Source organism: Balearica regulorum, chromosome 20, assembly GCF_011004875.1.
Source record: "Balearica regulorum gibbericeps isolate bBalReg1 chromosome 20, bBalReg1.pri, whole genome shotgun sequence".
In the NCBI taxonomy this organism is placed as follows: domain Eukaryota; kingdom Metazoa; phylum Chordata; class Aves; order Gruiformes; family Gruidae; genus Balearica; species Balearica regulorum.
The window spans coordinates 3,901,549-3,916,463 of NC_046203.1; the positions used below are offsets into that span (position 1 = coordinate 3,901,549).

The 14,915-nt window shown below is 39.5% G+C and overlaps 1 protein-coding gene across 11 annotated transcripts in view; it reads right to left on the reverse strand.

Moving 5' to 3' along the window:
- The window catches only part of DENND1A (DENN domain containing 1A), a 213,369-nt gene that overhangs the window by 4,831 nt on the left and 193,623 nt on the right, over window positions 1–14,915 (reverse strand). For 9 of the 11 annotated variants that reach the window (XM_075772395.1, XM_075772396.1, XM_075772394.1 and 6 more), the window contains one exon: window positions 12,058–12,146. In XM_075772395.1, coding sequence (XP_075628510.1) covers window positions 12,058–12,146 — 89 coding nt within the window. Of the gene's footprint in view, window positions 1–2,173; window positions 2,303–12,057; window positions 12,147–14,915 lie in introns of all 11 variants that reach the window. The other 2 variants (XM_075772403.1, XM_075772402.1) reach the window with 1 other exon arrangement.

The window sequence follows — 14,915 nt, forward strand, 5'->3', positions numbered from 1 at the left end:
CATCACACTCGGTCCTTGTACCAAGAAGTCAGAGCGAGGGCACTGCCAAGTGCCCTGCGTTTTGCAGGCACTTACATTCTCTTGCTTCAAGCTAACTCAGCACAGAACATAATTCAGTGTTTTCCTGCAATAATTGGGAACACTGTGCAGAGTTCCAATGATTACATTGGTGTCATCTTATCAAGAAACAACACAATCCATTATGGAGACACCTATTTTACATTTACAGCCGAGGCCAAGTTAGCAGGATGCTTTTCTTGCACATACCTCAGCAAAAAAATGAACACCAGCAGATTTGCATATTGGTTCTGTGTACAGAGAACAGCAGCATAATGTGCATCCAATTAATAACAAGAAGTGCCATACATATCTGTGGTGATTGGCATTTGACTGGCAGCCAGTTTTACTGTGGTATTTAAACAAGGTTTCAATTAAAAGAAAATATTTGTGAGACCTGCAAAAACAGATACTACGGAAGAACCCTCCTCCTCTTTCCATATTTTATTATAATACATCTATATCATGCAAATTTATAAACAGCTCATCTCACTTCACTCATCAACACATAAATAGCAGGCATTCAGCTAGCAACACAAGAACGTAATAATGCAAGTACAATACAGACAGCTGATGGTACATGTCCTTAGGAAGAGGGTGATGTTGCACATCTCGGTCATATCTTTAGTCTCTCGAAATATATGCTCAAATGCTAAGCACTAGATCATACTGCAAAAAAAGCCCTGAGGAATATTCTGCAAACAAACCATTCTAGCACCCTGGCCACCTCCGCCCCAAACACAAGAGTGTGGGAACAATTTTCTGGCCCTTTGCATCTGAACCCACCTGCCTGTCTCCCCATGCCCAACTGCCTGCAGTCATGGCCCTTCCCCGTCAGTCTCTGAACTCGTCTTCTGCATCACACCATGGGTTTTAGCAACTGGAGACTCCACCATCAAACCGGCAGCCTCTTTCTCCAGCCCAGTCCAACGCCACTGCATCCGGCCAGCTCCAGGTGCTCAGATGTGACTGGGCATCCATTTCCCAGCACCCAGAACTGCCCGAATCTGGCACCACGCAGATTTCTGAAGCAGCAGCTCTCAGTACCCTGGCATCTCTTCCTACAGGTTCTGGTCAAGCCCGTAACTGCATTTGTTAAAAGAATGAGCATAATTCTGTGCAATTTATCTCCCTTTCTCCCCCTAGAAATCCTCAAGCAGGTGAGATTAGGAAAGAACAAATCCTGTGGATGATGTTCAGTGAGGCCATAGCTCAAGACTGCCCGCGGGGGTTGGTATGTTCCGACATGCAGTAAGGGATTTAGTATAGCTGACTCCGGGTGTGCCTCCCTCCCCCTTACTCTCATTTCCAAAAGATACGTTTGGGCCTGGGGAAGACTGGCCAGTTAAGCAGGAGCTGACACCAACACTCCTTCCCATAACACAGGTGTCCTGGGCAGGTGGCAGCATCCTGCAGCCTGCAGTAAACACAGAGGTCTTGTGGACTGGTAGCTGTGATAGAGCCAAGCTGCTCAGCACCATGTTTCAAAACTAAGCAAGACTAAGTTGCAGAGGTTTGGGAATTTACAGCAATTCACAAATTAAAAAGTTGGGACACAAATAACACAGGGAGTAAACCCAACAAGCTGCATGCTGTTCCTTGTAGAATTTTAGGTCAGGTTGTACTCAACATCCTCGGAAGACACCTTCATGGCAACTCCTTGTAGACACTGAGGATGTGGTACTTGACAGAACAGAGAGGATGGGATCAAGCAACCGAAACTAGAAAAAGGTGATAACTGCACTGAAATAAGGCTCACAGGAAAATCCCAAAAGCACCGCCAGCACTGCACAATAAAGAACGGCAGAAGGTTTGGACAGCAACACAAGCAGCACATTGGAACAAAGGGCAAGTAGAAGGGTTACATCCCACAGAGCTCCAGTCGATGTAAAACCGTAAGCGGGGCATTGCTGCAGAGCGTTTCATGCAGGATTATGCTTTCACATGCCGCTAAATATCAAAACAAACAAGCAGGAGAAATGCTGAACATTCATCAAGCGCTGTACAGACTGCAGGAGCATTTCCAAAATTCCAAGTATAGGAGCAGGCACCCTGACCAATGCAAACCCCACTGTTCGAAGTCTGAATTAATACAATGAAAGAATAAAGGATAGACCATTCAAAAGGAGCAGAGAAGAAAAAGTTTTCAGAGAAGCCAGAGACAGGATCCTCTTCCTGCTGAAATTCATCATCAGAAGAGTCCTCAGAGAGGAAGACTGTATAGTGTCGCATTGGCTTTACAAGGCTGAGGGAAACAGGAAGAGAAAAGGAAGTTATCAAGTTGTCACATTCAAAGCTCCAGAGGAGAAAGAAACCAAGTGATTCGTAGGCTCTAAATCATTTCTGAACATGACTGACTGCCACCACAAAGAGCTCTGGAGGTAAATGTTGAGCTCTACTTTTCAGGCAGAAAATACAACTCTTCTAAAAACGTCTAGGGTGCCACCCAGTTGGGAAAGGTACAAAGGCCTGCAATCACACCCATATTGCAAAAGTAGCCAATACAGAAACCTATCTTTTCCCCACTAAATTTTCTAGGGAGTTGAGCAACTTTTTGTTCTTTAGAAATACATCTTTGCTGCTCAGATTCTCTGAGCTCTGACCACAAGCAAACAAACATTAGATCTACCTCTCTGCTTTACAGATATTTAGACTGACAGTCTGATATATGAAGGGGCTGACTTGCGGGTAACAATTTCTACTTGTATCTGGTTTTGAGATCTGAAATTGCTTCACACTATAATAAAACCAAAGCTGTCCAAGGATTTCTATGAAATGCAGTTTGTCAAGTAAGATGTATATGTTTCTTTCCTCAATGGTTAACGACTTTCAAAGTCTGGCAGAAAACGGACGCAAGCTAATTTCTCTTGCAGCACAGGATGGCAACTATCAATCTATGAATTCATTAGCAGCAGCCTGGAACAAAAATCCTTTCAGATGCAAACTTCTTAAAATCAGAAGTGCTTCTGGAAACACACTTTAGCTGCAATTAAAAACAACCTCCCCCAAAAAACCCGCAAAACCCCACCCAACAACAACAAAAAAACCCAAACACCCTCCCTCCTCACCAAAAATATTTCACCAGACTTTGGCAAGAACATATTAGTCATTTTTATTTTACACACAGAGGTCAGATCTCCAGGATTTGCTCTTGTACCTAATGAAAACAATCCCTAAATTTTTAGTAAACGTACAAGGAGTTGCGCACGCCTCTATAGGTCTGGGTAAACATACACTGGTTGGGGGATAAAAGAAAAAGATTTAAAAGCTCGCTGAATTTATTATTTTTTTTCTATTATTTATTGTAACTATCAGTTGCTTCAGTTTCACCAAAAACCCAGTAAATTACTCTTTTCTGCATAAAGTTGAAGCTTCTGAGATTCACTGTTAACACTGGAGCAAATTCAGGAGTGGCTATCACTGCTTTAAACAATTAAATGCATTATGAGCTTTAGTGGAATAGGAAAGAGGACAGGAGCAGGATACTTAAGCAGCAAGACATTGGAACGACAAGGTTGAAGAGTATGAGGAAATTAATAGCAAATATTGCCTCATTTCTAATGCTAAAATATCTTAATCTTTAGTACAGTACGAAGCAAGAGCCACTGTTCATTAACCTCTGAAACACTGAAGCTCTGGATGGCAAAAGAGCTTATAGAAAATATATTCTCACAAATTAAATATTAAGACAAATGCTTCACAACTAAGTGAAAGCAGTAAAAACACATCCAGATTTAGCATCACTAATCAGAGGCCTCTACACTACAGCCCAGTGCTCTTCAATCTACTAAAACTCAAGGACAACAGTGTGTAGAGCCACCAAAATTATACACACTTATAATAAAACATATAGTCAATTTTAAACAGCTACTTATTCTCCCCATTCAGTTGCATTCCGGCATATCTAAGTGTGTATGAATGGAAATGAAAAAAACCCAAGAAAACCTCTTTTCAACGGCATTATAAACCACCTTTACGTCTCTTATGGACCAAACCACAGGCTGATGAACACTGATGGATGTTGCTAGAGAGCATCATTTACAGGTCTCTCTTCTTCCCCCCATCACTAGAACAATGGAAAAGAAATCACTAGGATCATAAAAGCAAACATTGTCTCTAGTCACCCGAATGAGGTCTCTTCCCAAACATCTTCATTTTATCAACCACATATCACTGATAAAATCCTACTTATGGTAGTGAATCAAAACATACATCGTGAATGACACAAAGCAATACAAATTGAGATGGGGAGCCTAATTTTGCTACTACTGAGCTCCAGAATAAAATTTGTTATTGCAGTGCAAGCAGAATCAGGCTTATCACATGGGACAAAGGATCAGTGCCGACCCTGTAGACATCGTCTGGCAATGCAAATGTATCACACCACTACGTACGTTATAGGTAAGTCAAGGTTATGCTGAAATCAGAACAGGACCAAAAGCATGGATAGAAAGAGAAAGAATTTGATTTGTTACCTTTATAGTACAGATGTACTAACAAACTACTGCTAGTGGCACTTGAATTCATAATCTGCCTTCACTCTTTTAGTTCTTTTGTCTCAATCACTGAACAACTGTATAGTAAAGTTACAAAAATCAGTCTAAAAGATTAGGTCATAAAAAGAGAAGTCGGACACTGCAACTGACAGCTGACAAGGGCCTGAGCTGCCGCTGTGAATAAATGTTTATTCACAATCAGGTCAGAGCTAATTAATAAAAAGTCTAAAATAGTGGTGGCAGTGGATGCAGCTGATAGTGTTAAATCATAGTCTGTGGTACTCCAATTAAAGCTGTTGCACGGCTGTTCTTTTCCTCTCTCCTGCTATAATAGGCATCCAGGGAAAGTGAGGTGGTGCCGCTGCATTGGGGAAAAAACTGCTATGACTTTTTTTTTAAACTTTTTTTTTTTTTAAGAAAATTACTATTATCCAAAAATTTCAATTTACATTAACAAAAGTCTCCACCTAAAATAAATCAGAAAACAAAGATACTTTAAAAATATTTCATTTTTTAATTTATATGCACATCTTTTTGTCTTAGGAGAGCAAAATATCATTTAACATGATTCCAGAAAATCTAAAATCATTTCCAGAAATCAAGAGCGATGCTGAATTTCCACATATCTTGCCGATGCACTCAATGTTTGGTAAGTGCATATAATAAATGGATTGGTGTAGTTGCCCTTAAAGCAGTGCCTCTGACACCTTTTGTTTGCATCCAGACTATGCTAAATTCAAATGTATCATGTCTGTGTGCACATTTTAAATAAACTGGGCACAAACTATGAAGAAATAAGATAGGATCTTGTTGGCTAGATCATCAATTGCACTTCAGAGCAGCTCAGTACAAGGAAGAGTAAATATATAGCCAGTTAATATGCATCGGTTTTGTTGCTGTTGCAAGACTCCTTAAATGAAAGTGGGATCTCATAATTAGAAAGAAGAAAGCAGTTAAGTTTCACTGTTGGTGTGCTCTGTAAGAGATTTCAGTCCAAGATCAGGGATGAACAATCTAAAATTGTCCACGTCTAAATTTTTTATTAGCTTGAGGCAGTAGAATCCAAAAAAAGTGCCTATTCCCTCATTAACCCAATTCGGCAACTCTCCTGCAGTCTGCCACCCACCACTTGCTAGAATTTCATACACAAAGAGCTGTCTCTGAAAAGGCAGGTCACAGCAAGCCCGGCTACAAGGCAGGCACTGCTGCAGTCTTAGAGGGAAAAAAGGATGTGTCCGTCACAGCTACAACCCTCATCATCTCCACATGACTGCACCAGCTCCTGCCTACCTAATCTCTTAGCTGAGTTACCATGCAGATGACTTGCTGATCTCTTTCTAATGTTTAGTTTAACATGTCTTCGGTTAGCACTAGCATATGACAGTACTGACAGCCGTGGCTGTTCCTTTTTAAATATCATGTCAGAAACACAGTGCAATAAAGCTGGGGATGCGCTCCATGGCTCTGCGTACCATTATGATAGTATGGGGTTCTTTTTTAATGAGGAAGATCTGCATCTCGGGAGCTTTTTTCATGTGTCAGGATGCATGGACAAATCAGCAGCACATCACACTGGCCAAAAATGAAATGCTGACAAATGTAGATATTTCAAATTTAATTGACACCTAAATGTACTTGAGATAGAAGAAATATATACAGAAAATGTGAGTACAGGATATGGGAATTAATAAGGAGAATTCTGTAATAATTTTAAAAGATATTGCAGTTATGAAAAAATTAAATTTGTGTATTTTATTAACTGTGTTGCTTTTTCCTGATTATAGAGCTTATGGTACAAAGGGGTAGTATGGACTTGTTGTCATTATTCTCCTAAAAAAGGGCTTCCCAAATCTGAGGGAGGTTTTTTTCTTTTATTAATGTATTTTTTAAAGAATAGCTATACAGTAGCTCTAGGGAATTAAGGAATTTGTCCCTCTTAGACAGTAAAATTAAGAAAATGAGGGATTTGAATGCATTGGCTTTTTCTTGCCAGTATGAAATAGGAGACTTGGGACTGAGGGGATTACCTAGTAACTATTCAATCTGAACAAAGCACAGACCTATCACTGGAATTCCTTCCTGCATATTCTGAATACTCAGTACACCCGAGTGTGAGCTAACAAAAATCTTAAAATATCTATTTGATTTTTAAAGTTTCACTTTGTATACCGTGAATGTTCATAGGAGCAGAATATTTCCAGAAAAACAAAAACATTAGGATAAAGTAGATTTTAAATTAAAACAATAAAAATAATTCATGTCACAAGTCACCCAACCAGATAACAAAACTAACAGCCAGTAAAGGAAGGTAACTAATTGTTTTATAGTTTTTACAAACTTTTAACAATTTTTTCTAGAGAGTTGGAAATATTAACAAAGAATTTGAAGCAGGAACGAGCTGGATGACACCTCTGCCTGCTCTAACAGATCTAGATGCAAAGTTGTTTCACATTTTCGTACTATTACTCCTACTAAGGACCTAATCACCAATTTCCCTGCAGATACCGTCTCTCTTTACAAAGGCAAGCTGCATACATTTGGTAGGTTCACTCCAAAGCAGACAGAAGAAATAGGCCCCAAAATTAAAGTTTCTTGTAAACCTTCATACTGGACAGGTAGGAGAGCCAGGAGCCGGGGTTCCCAGGGGGCAGCCCTGCCTGCCTCGTGCCACGGTTCTTGTTTGACAACACCACCCAACTGCTCTCAGGACGTTTCTTTCCTGTTTGCTGCGCCTTTGCTGGGCATCTACTTTTTTGGCAGCACCTTCATTGATTCTAGCTTCCTCTACACCAAATTTCCCCAAGTAGAGGAACCAAAGCATACACAGCGAGTACAGTCTGCTATAGCAGTATTTTCTTTCAAACTCCAGCCATCCTGGTTCGTACAGATACTTGCTGGCTTAGCTTTCTTCCTAAGCAGAGACCCTAGCTTGCAGTGATGCCATGGAAAATCTTTACCGTACACAAATCCTGTGTGGCAGAGCGCTGAGAGCCTGGCTACAACAACTGAAATTTAATGTGCTTTATGAGCCTGTATCATTTAACACAGTCATCATGCTGACTTCATACTAAATTCAGTGTAATAACCCACTATTGCACTGCAGCCTATTTTCATTCATATGATATAAGGGAAAGCCATTAGCTTCTCATACTAAGTCCTACACGACTTCTGGAAAGCCATAATGAACTGCTGCAGCACTGACACGGGTTTAGCCAGCCCAAGAGCCTTTTGACATGCTGTTAATTGTGAGCCTGACCCTCTGATTTCCTATTTTAATTTCCTCCCACTCTGCATGCCCTGGAAGCCAGCTAGTCAGTACTTACAGAAGACAGATCCTAGAGCACTCTGGAAGCCTATTCTACATTTAATAGGAAATCTTGCTGTGGTGTAAAAAAGAGCTCTCAAAAAACTGCCTATCTATTAAAAGTGCAACATCTTATTTCTGCGAACAACTAATTTGTGTTTAAGGAGGCAGGTCCCACGTGTCTAAGATTGCCCCAGGTGGTAATGCAGCATTTTCTGAGCTCTCATCTACAAATTCTTCCTGTTACCTTATAACTATAAAAGTTTTTTTTTAAATTATACATTTTAGATATAATGAAAATTTTTAAAGAATCATAAACATTGCAAACCTTGAATTATTGATAAAATTCTTTTAAAAAATAAACTTTCTATTGAAATAGAAAAAAAAATCGCGGAAAATTTTGATGGGGAAAACACTAGTTCTTCCACCAGCTCTTTTAAATATGATGGTTTAACAACAGACATTAGCAATAATCTTGAGCATCCTTTGAAGTCATTACTCCTGCCCTCCTGTGTTTTAACTGAAGATTGATTAGAAAATGAGCACATATACCCCAAAATCAATGTTTTTCTTTTACACACATTAAAAAAAATTAACTCATGTAACTGAAGATACAAATTTCTTAATATCATAAGAAATGCATTAGCAAATGTAACAACTGAAAGGATGCCTACGGAATGGTTTACTTTTCAGAGACGTCATGCCACATTACAAATGGAAGAGAGGCAGCCCTGTGAAATGAGTGCCCTGGGTGTCAGGCTCAGGTGGTGCTACTGGCACCCTGAGGACCCTGTCGCCACCAGCAGCAAGGAGGAGGCCAAAGTCACAGTCTGAGCTCACGAGTCAGATATCCTGGGAAATGTGTCTGAAGCCTTCATATAATCAAGACCTGAAAGTTAGGGTTAGTTTTAAATATAGAAAGAAACTTCCCATTGAACAGAAGCTCCTGCTCACGAACATCCCCCCCATGAACACCTGAGAGAAGTAACCAAAATATTTTGTCTAAGTTTAATTTAAGAAAAGCACCCTCTCAGCACTGCTGCTGCATTCATGGAATCTCCTCTGATCTGCAATAAGGATACTCCAACATTACGAAGTACCATTAAGTGAAAATATACATTGTGGTGTTTTCATTCTTTTAGAATTATCCAAGAGAGAGAAAACAATACAAAATTTTTAAAGAGACAACACTTGGCTTTAGTTTTTCATTTCAGAACAGCATAGGCAGATTATTTCTTACCGGAACAGAAAAAAGGAAGTTGTGAAAAATGTCATGAAAATCCTATCTTTAATTACTATTTAAAAAAATATTTTTCCTTTATTCAAAATGTCATTTTGAGATAACTAGTAAGGAAAAAGGTCAGGATTACTGAGTCATTACCTATTTCAAAGGCATTCACCTGAAGTTATTTCTTAGGTAAGCCATTTATTTGAGCTTTTGTTAAGTACAAGGTGAGGTATTTCCTCCACTTGTACTTCTGAAATCACAATTGTAGTGTCAGTGTCATCGTTGCTCCATGCTGTGTGTCTGTGTCCTGTCTCCTCCCCTGCCCCAACTTGGTTTTTATTAAAACTCACTAACCAGACACCTTACAGGAGATCTGGTGGAGTGCAGTATTCTACAATTAACTGTCTGGAAGTAGTTATGTCAGAGTTTGTTTTGCTACCTGAAGATGACAACAGGAAAGAATGAAAACACATCAGTTCCTGCTGTGATACTGCATTTGAACTGGATAAACTATGGAAGCTGTGAAACATCAGGAAGAGCCCACAATTGGTGCCACACAGCAAGTGTCAGTGGTATTAGGGACATTACCTGGTTTTCTTCCACATTTAAAAGATGGAAAAATCTATCGGTAAAATGATCATGAAGAAAAATAAGTCAGTTTACAGCTACGAAGCATCTTCATTATCTTTTGTAGATTATTGTCAATCATTTTCACAAAAAAGTTTTCGTAGTTTACTCTGTGAAAGCAGCTGAACTGTAAAGACTCACTAGAATTAACAGCAATAAATTAAAATCAGGTAAAATAATACTTGTTATTCAATATATTACTAGCATTAGTATAAATGTTTATAATTCATGTTTATTTCTGTTCTGATGCTGGCAGGATTGAAAATACACATTAGCAGTAAGCCACACTGGAACGTCAAGCAGCTTTTGAATCCAAAGATGCATAATCCTTCATATGAAAAACAAATAATGGTTAAATTGACTCAATTATCCTTCACCTATGTGCAGCGAGTCACCATATTAAATATTAAGAAAAAACTTTTATTTTAAAAATCCCTACAATCTTTGTGCAGGGGCAGCTAACCCCTGTGATAGCACAAGCCCTTTTGCAGGATTTGCTGTCTGCTCCACAAGAGGGCAACCAACTTCCACTATAAAATGTAGAATCCTGTAGAATTTAAAAGTGACCATTCATTTTAGCTAAAACCCAGAATATCTCCCCATCCAAAAGTGGCTGGGAAAAAGCTAAGCACGCATCTAAGTTTGGAGGCCAGGGGGAAACTCAACCTCCACCTCTTTTTCCCTCAAAACCAGGGAAACAGGGCAGCGGTACATGTGTTGGGAAAGGGTGCATTTAAAGAAACCAACTATTTTTCTTTTTATGGGATTTTAGTATCTTCAGATACAACAAATATCCTGTAATCTTGGGCATCAGCTAAAGCATTTCACTTTACTGACAATAAAGCAACCACAGGCTGGGATATAAACAAATAACGTGAAGTGGCCATGACATAAGAGTAAGTTTGTGCTGCAGGTAGATGAATGACAAGGAAATCTTTGTGACGGGTTAGATCACTGCAACCATCTGATGGCCCCTGAGTCTCGTACTTGCTTGTAGTCTGTGAGCAGTTCCAGTGACTTCCCATGCTAGGGTTGCTCTGCCACAACACTGGGCATTTGGAAAATGCGACTCCATTCCCTGTTCAAGGACAGCATCAAAGATGCTTCATGTGCAGGGAATACCAGTTTAATCTTGCCACATGACTTGGAAAACGCATACTGGCTCTGCTGTTCTTACGTCACTGCTCAGTTGTTTCTTCTGGTGTGCCAAGCAGGTCTATCCCTACTCTAGCCACATTTTTCACAACACTTTCTTCTAAGATCAACCACCCCAGGTGAAACACAGTTCTTAAGCTTCCCAAATTTTGAACTGAGAAGAGGCAATCTGCTTATTCAGACCCTGAAGAAGTGCAGCTCTTACCACCCTCTGTATCCAAACAGAACTTACTGCTATTCAATCTTTTGTACTTCTGAACAGTTGAAGTAGCTACACTCTGGAGAATCCAAGTAATTTTAAATCCAAAATGCAGATTGACGCAGCACATATATTTGCCACACACAATAGTGTCTTTTGGGCTATGTTGGTAAGGTTCAATATATCCATTCTCTTTTTTAGGTTTTCACTCGATGGCCTATTGTTTAACTCAACTATGGCAATGCATTAAGAACATCTGCAACAATACACAGTATCGTCGTCTTTGTAAAAAGTACTTCAATATGTGACATTCATTAGAGTAAAAAAATCTCTCCAAGGTAACAGAATATACTGTTCATATGAACAAGAGAGATGCTGGAAACCAACACATTTTATCCACGAGCAGTAGGCTACAGCAGTACAACTTATTTGGAACATTACCCCTGTTTACTTCATAGTCAAATCTAAAGAGATGGTAAATTTGCTAGTACTATGCAAGACAGTTAATCTCTACAAGCCTTCACTATAGAGCTCATTACAGACCTTCTGTTAATGGACTCTAACAAGCATGAGACACAACCCTTACTGCCATCACTATAAAACAAACAATTCTCTATCTTCCAGGTAAAGCCTGGCAAGAACAGTGGATTTGCAGGGATGTGGCTAACAATTTCATTTAAAGCATCATTCAAAACAAACCAAAAGAAAACAACAAAGAAATTAACAACCCTCCAAAACCTGAAAACTTTCTCTTAACAGGCTGATCAGATTATGTCTAACTTGGCAAAACAGAATTTTCCAATAGTAAACTTAGGTTTCTCGCTTTTTCGTGCTTCCTCTAAAATGCTCCAAAAATTAAAAAACAAATTTTTTGCTAGTTAAAATATTACTGTAGTATTTTAAAATTTCTTCTTTGGCTAGTTCCAGTTCTGAATGTGCTGTTTGTTGACAACAACGCAACTAGAGAGAAGCAGAGCAGCAAAGTACTTACTGTTCTGGACTAGAAACGGAAGTCCTTCGTCCTTCCACAGCAATATTGCTCTTGGGTCTCTTAACAACATGAGGTCTTGGCGGGCGAACCTATTACATGCACACACATAGAAGACATTTCATCAAATACTTCAAGTTGATCAAACAACAGACATAAATAACAAAATATGCATAACCACCACCATCTTAAAAAGCAATTCTGAATGGAAGATACCTTTAACGTCTTTATTTTTTGTGCCATAACAATGTTACAAATGAATATAACAGTACCAATGAATATAAAGTATGAACATAAACTACAGGGACCCACAGCTTGTTTAAAGACAAAAACTCCACAGGTTTTTGAATCGCAAATTAAACGTATATGCTTGTCACTGACTGCTAGCGAAGCAATGAAAATTTGTTCCACTGTCCGGTTTGGTACAGGCTAAATTTCTGATAAAAGATTCCCTAAATGTAAGCTTCCCCTTATACAGTTAGTTGATAGAGTTGGAAAATCCTGTGTGTTGCTGTACATTGTGTTGGAAAGTGGAGTTCAGCTCTGACATCATGATCCTTTTGTCCTCTTGTTCACAGGAACGCAGCTTCTCAAGTGAAGACTTCTGTGTAAGGGAGCACTGAAAAATTTGTAACCTGAAAAAACACTGCTCATTCTTCATATGCTTCCTTTCAGCAGCTGAACAGAGACCCTTTCCAGACGTGTTATCGTTATCACCACTAATGTTATGTTAGTGTATCTTTTGTTGTCTGTAAAAATCCAAAGGTTTTCTGTGGAAGATGACGTTGCTGCCAATCCAATCTTAAATAAGATATCCATCACCTTCTAATGTTCAGAAGTCAAGCTTAATTTACTTGCATTAACTCTACAAGCAAACAAGCCTTACTTCACGGAAAGGAATAAGCATACATGATCGCTATATAGGCAAAGTTTATGCATGTGCCTCCCTATACTGGTGAGTAATCCTGTTGATGAACTTATCTCTTTGAGTCAAACATGGGAATGAACATTTGCAGCATCATGGTCAGGCTGTACAAACAAGCTTTTCATTTTTTATTAAGAAAGTACTACCTTACCTGAAACGGAGTCTGATCTGTTGGCTTAGCTGAATGCTGGTTTCAACAGAAATCCCCAAAGCCATCAAATAAAGTTAGGAATACAGCTCAACTTCTGACCTGCCCGAGCTTGTGTTCCCTTAATAGCCACAAAATAAAGGAATTTGTAAAGGCCTACAACCTAAGCCTACAACCTTGGGATGACTAATGAATTTATTTGCAATGACAGAATAGATGCAGATTTCCCCCCACCTCTGCAAGTGTTTGCTTTTTGGGTTTGTTTGTTTGTGTTTGTTGGTGGTGGTTTTTTTTAAATTATTATTTGTTGGGGGTGGGGTGTTTCCAGGCATGCACTCCCCTCCCCCCCCAGGCACATAAACCTCAAATTTCCTTGCCCGGAAAAAGCCACCAAATTGTGTGTAGTGTTTCTGCACTATACAACAGTATGCAGAAGATAGTAGCAGGGTTATTGTATTGAATTTTCATTTCAAACAAAATGGTGTACAGCAGATATGATGAAGAAAGCCAGAGATGTATTGCCACTATTTCTTAGGAAAAAGGGCTTATAAAAAGGTCAGATGTTAAGGTCTTGAAGATCAGTCCCCACACAAGGCTGCTCCTCTCTACAATAAAGACGGCTTAAGAATGTGAATTTATGGCAGGAATGGAAGGATTAAGTTTGTGGCAACTTCAACTGAACTTGCAACGTGGTGAAACATGGGGAAAAGAACAACAGAGCTAATTAGACGAGCTGAGCTGTCAGAGTGCGGCTGAATGGCTCGGTGCCAACAAACAAAAGGAATGGGCTGGCAATCAGCAGGATCGATGAAGAATACTGCTTCATTAGGGTTGATAAAACAGAGAGAGAGAGCAAGAGAGAGCGAGTGCGTGCAAGAGAGGGGGGGAGAGAAGCAAGAGGAACTGGGGGGAGAAGAGAGCGAGAAGGAGAAAGAGAGTAAGAGAGGAAGAAAGAAACCTGTTTAATTAAATCTGAGCTGGAAGATGATGTGTAAAGCTGGCTTGTCATCATGCTGTGAACACTTTCACCTTTTGGGTGGTACCCTGGGGGGGCGATGGTGATGAGGGAGAAAGATGAGAGTTTTGGATGGCTCCAGGGGGCCACCAAACCAGTAAAGTGCAGGGTGACGTGCTAAGTAGGATTTAGAGCATTGTTCATGGGATACTGCAGGGAAAAGCCAGGAATCAAGCCAATTCCGTGCTGGATTTTGAGCCTTATGTAGCCAAATAGGCAAGGTTAAATGCTTACCAAATGCAAAAGTATGAAAGAAATCCAATTACATGAGCACACAGCCAAAGGAAGAAAGGTAAACATCCAGTACAGAAGGGTTAAATGTGCTTATTACTGTCCCCATCAACTTTACGCATAATTATTATATTTTAACTTTTTCTAATTGAATGAAGTTTCCAAACAGCCACTATTAATCCAAACAGACTTGTATTAATTATAAGCAACAACCCTCTCTCTTTCATAATACCACCACAATTCATTTCCAAAACAGCAGAATGTAAAGAACATAGCTGTTCTGCTTCCTTAACCTCTCTTTGGTCTGTGTTTTTGGTTTTATTATTAGTAATGACTCGTATTGCAAGGACTAGTGCCCCTGGATTCCTCCTCATAAAAGATATATCCTGAAAACAGTATGTATTTCTCAGGAATTCTGGTATTATGTGGACTTGGTTGGAAGAGCAGAGAGACCCAGTCTCCTCTTTCAGTGCTTGCTGTAAAAGTCTAGGATAAATGACTTACCGATACCCACCTCTAATATATGCCAAGACTAAGAGAGG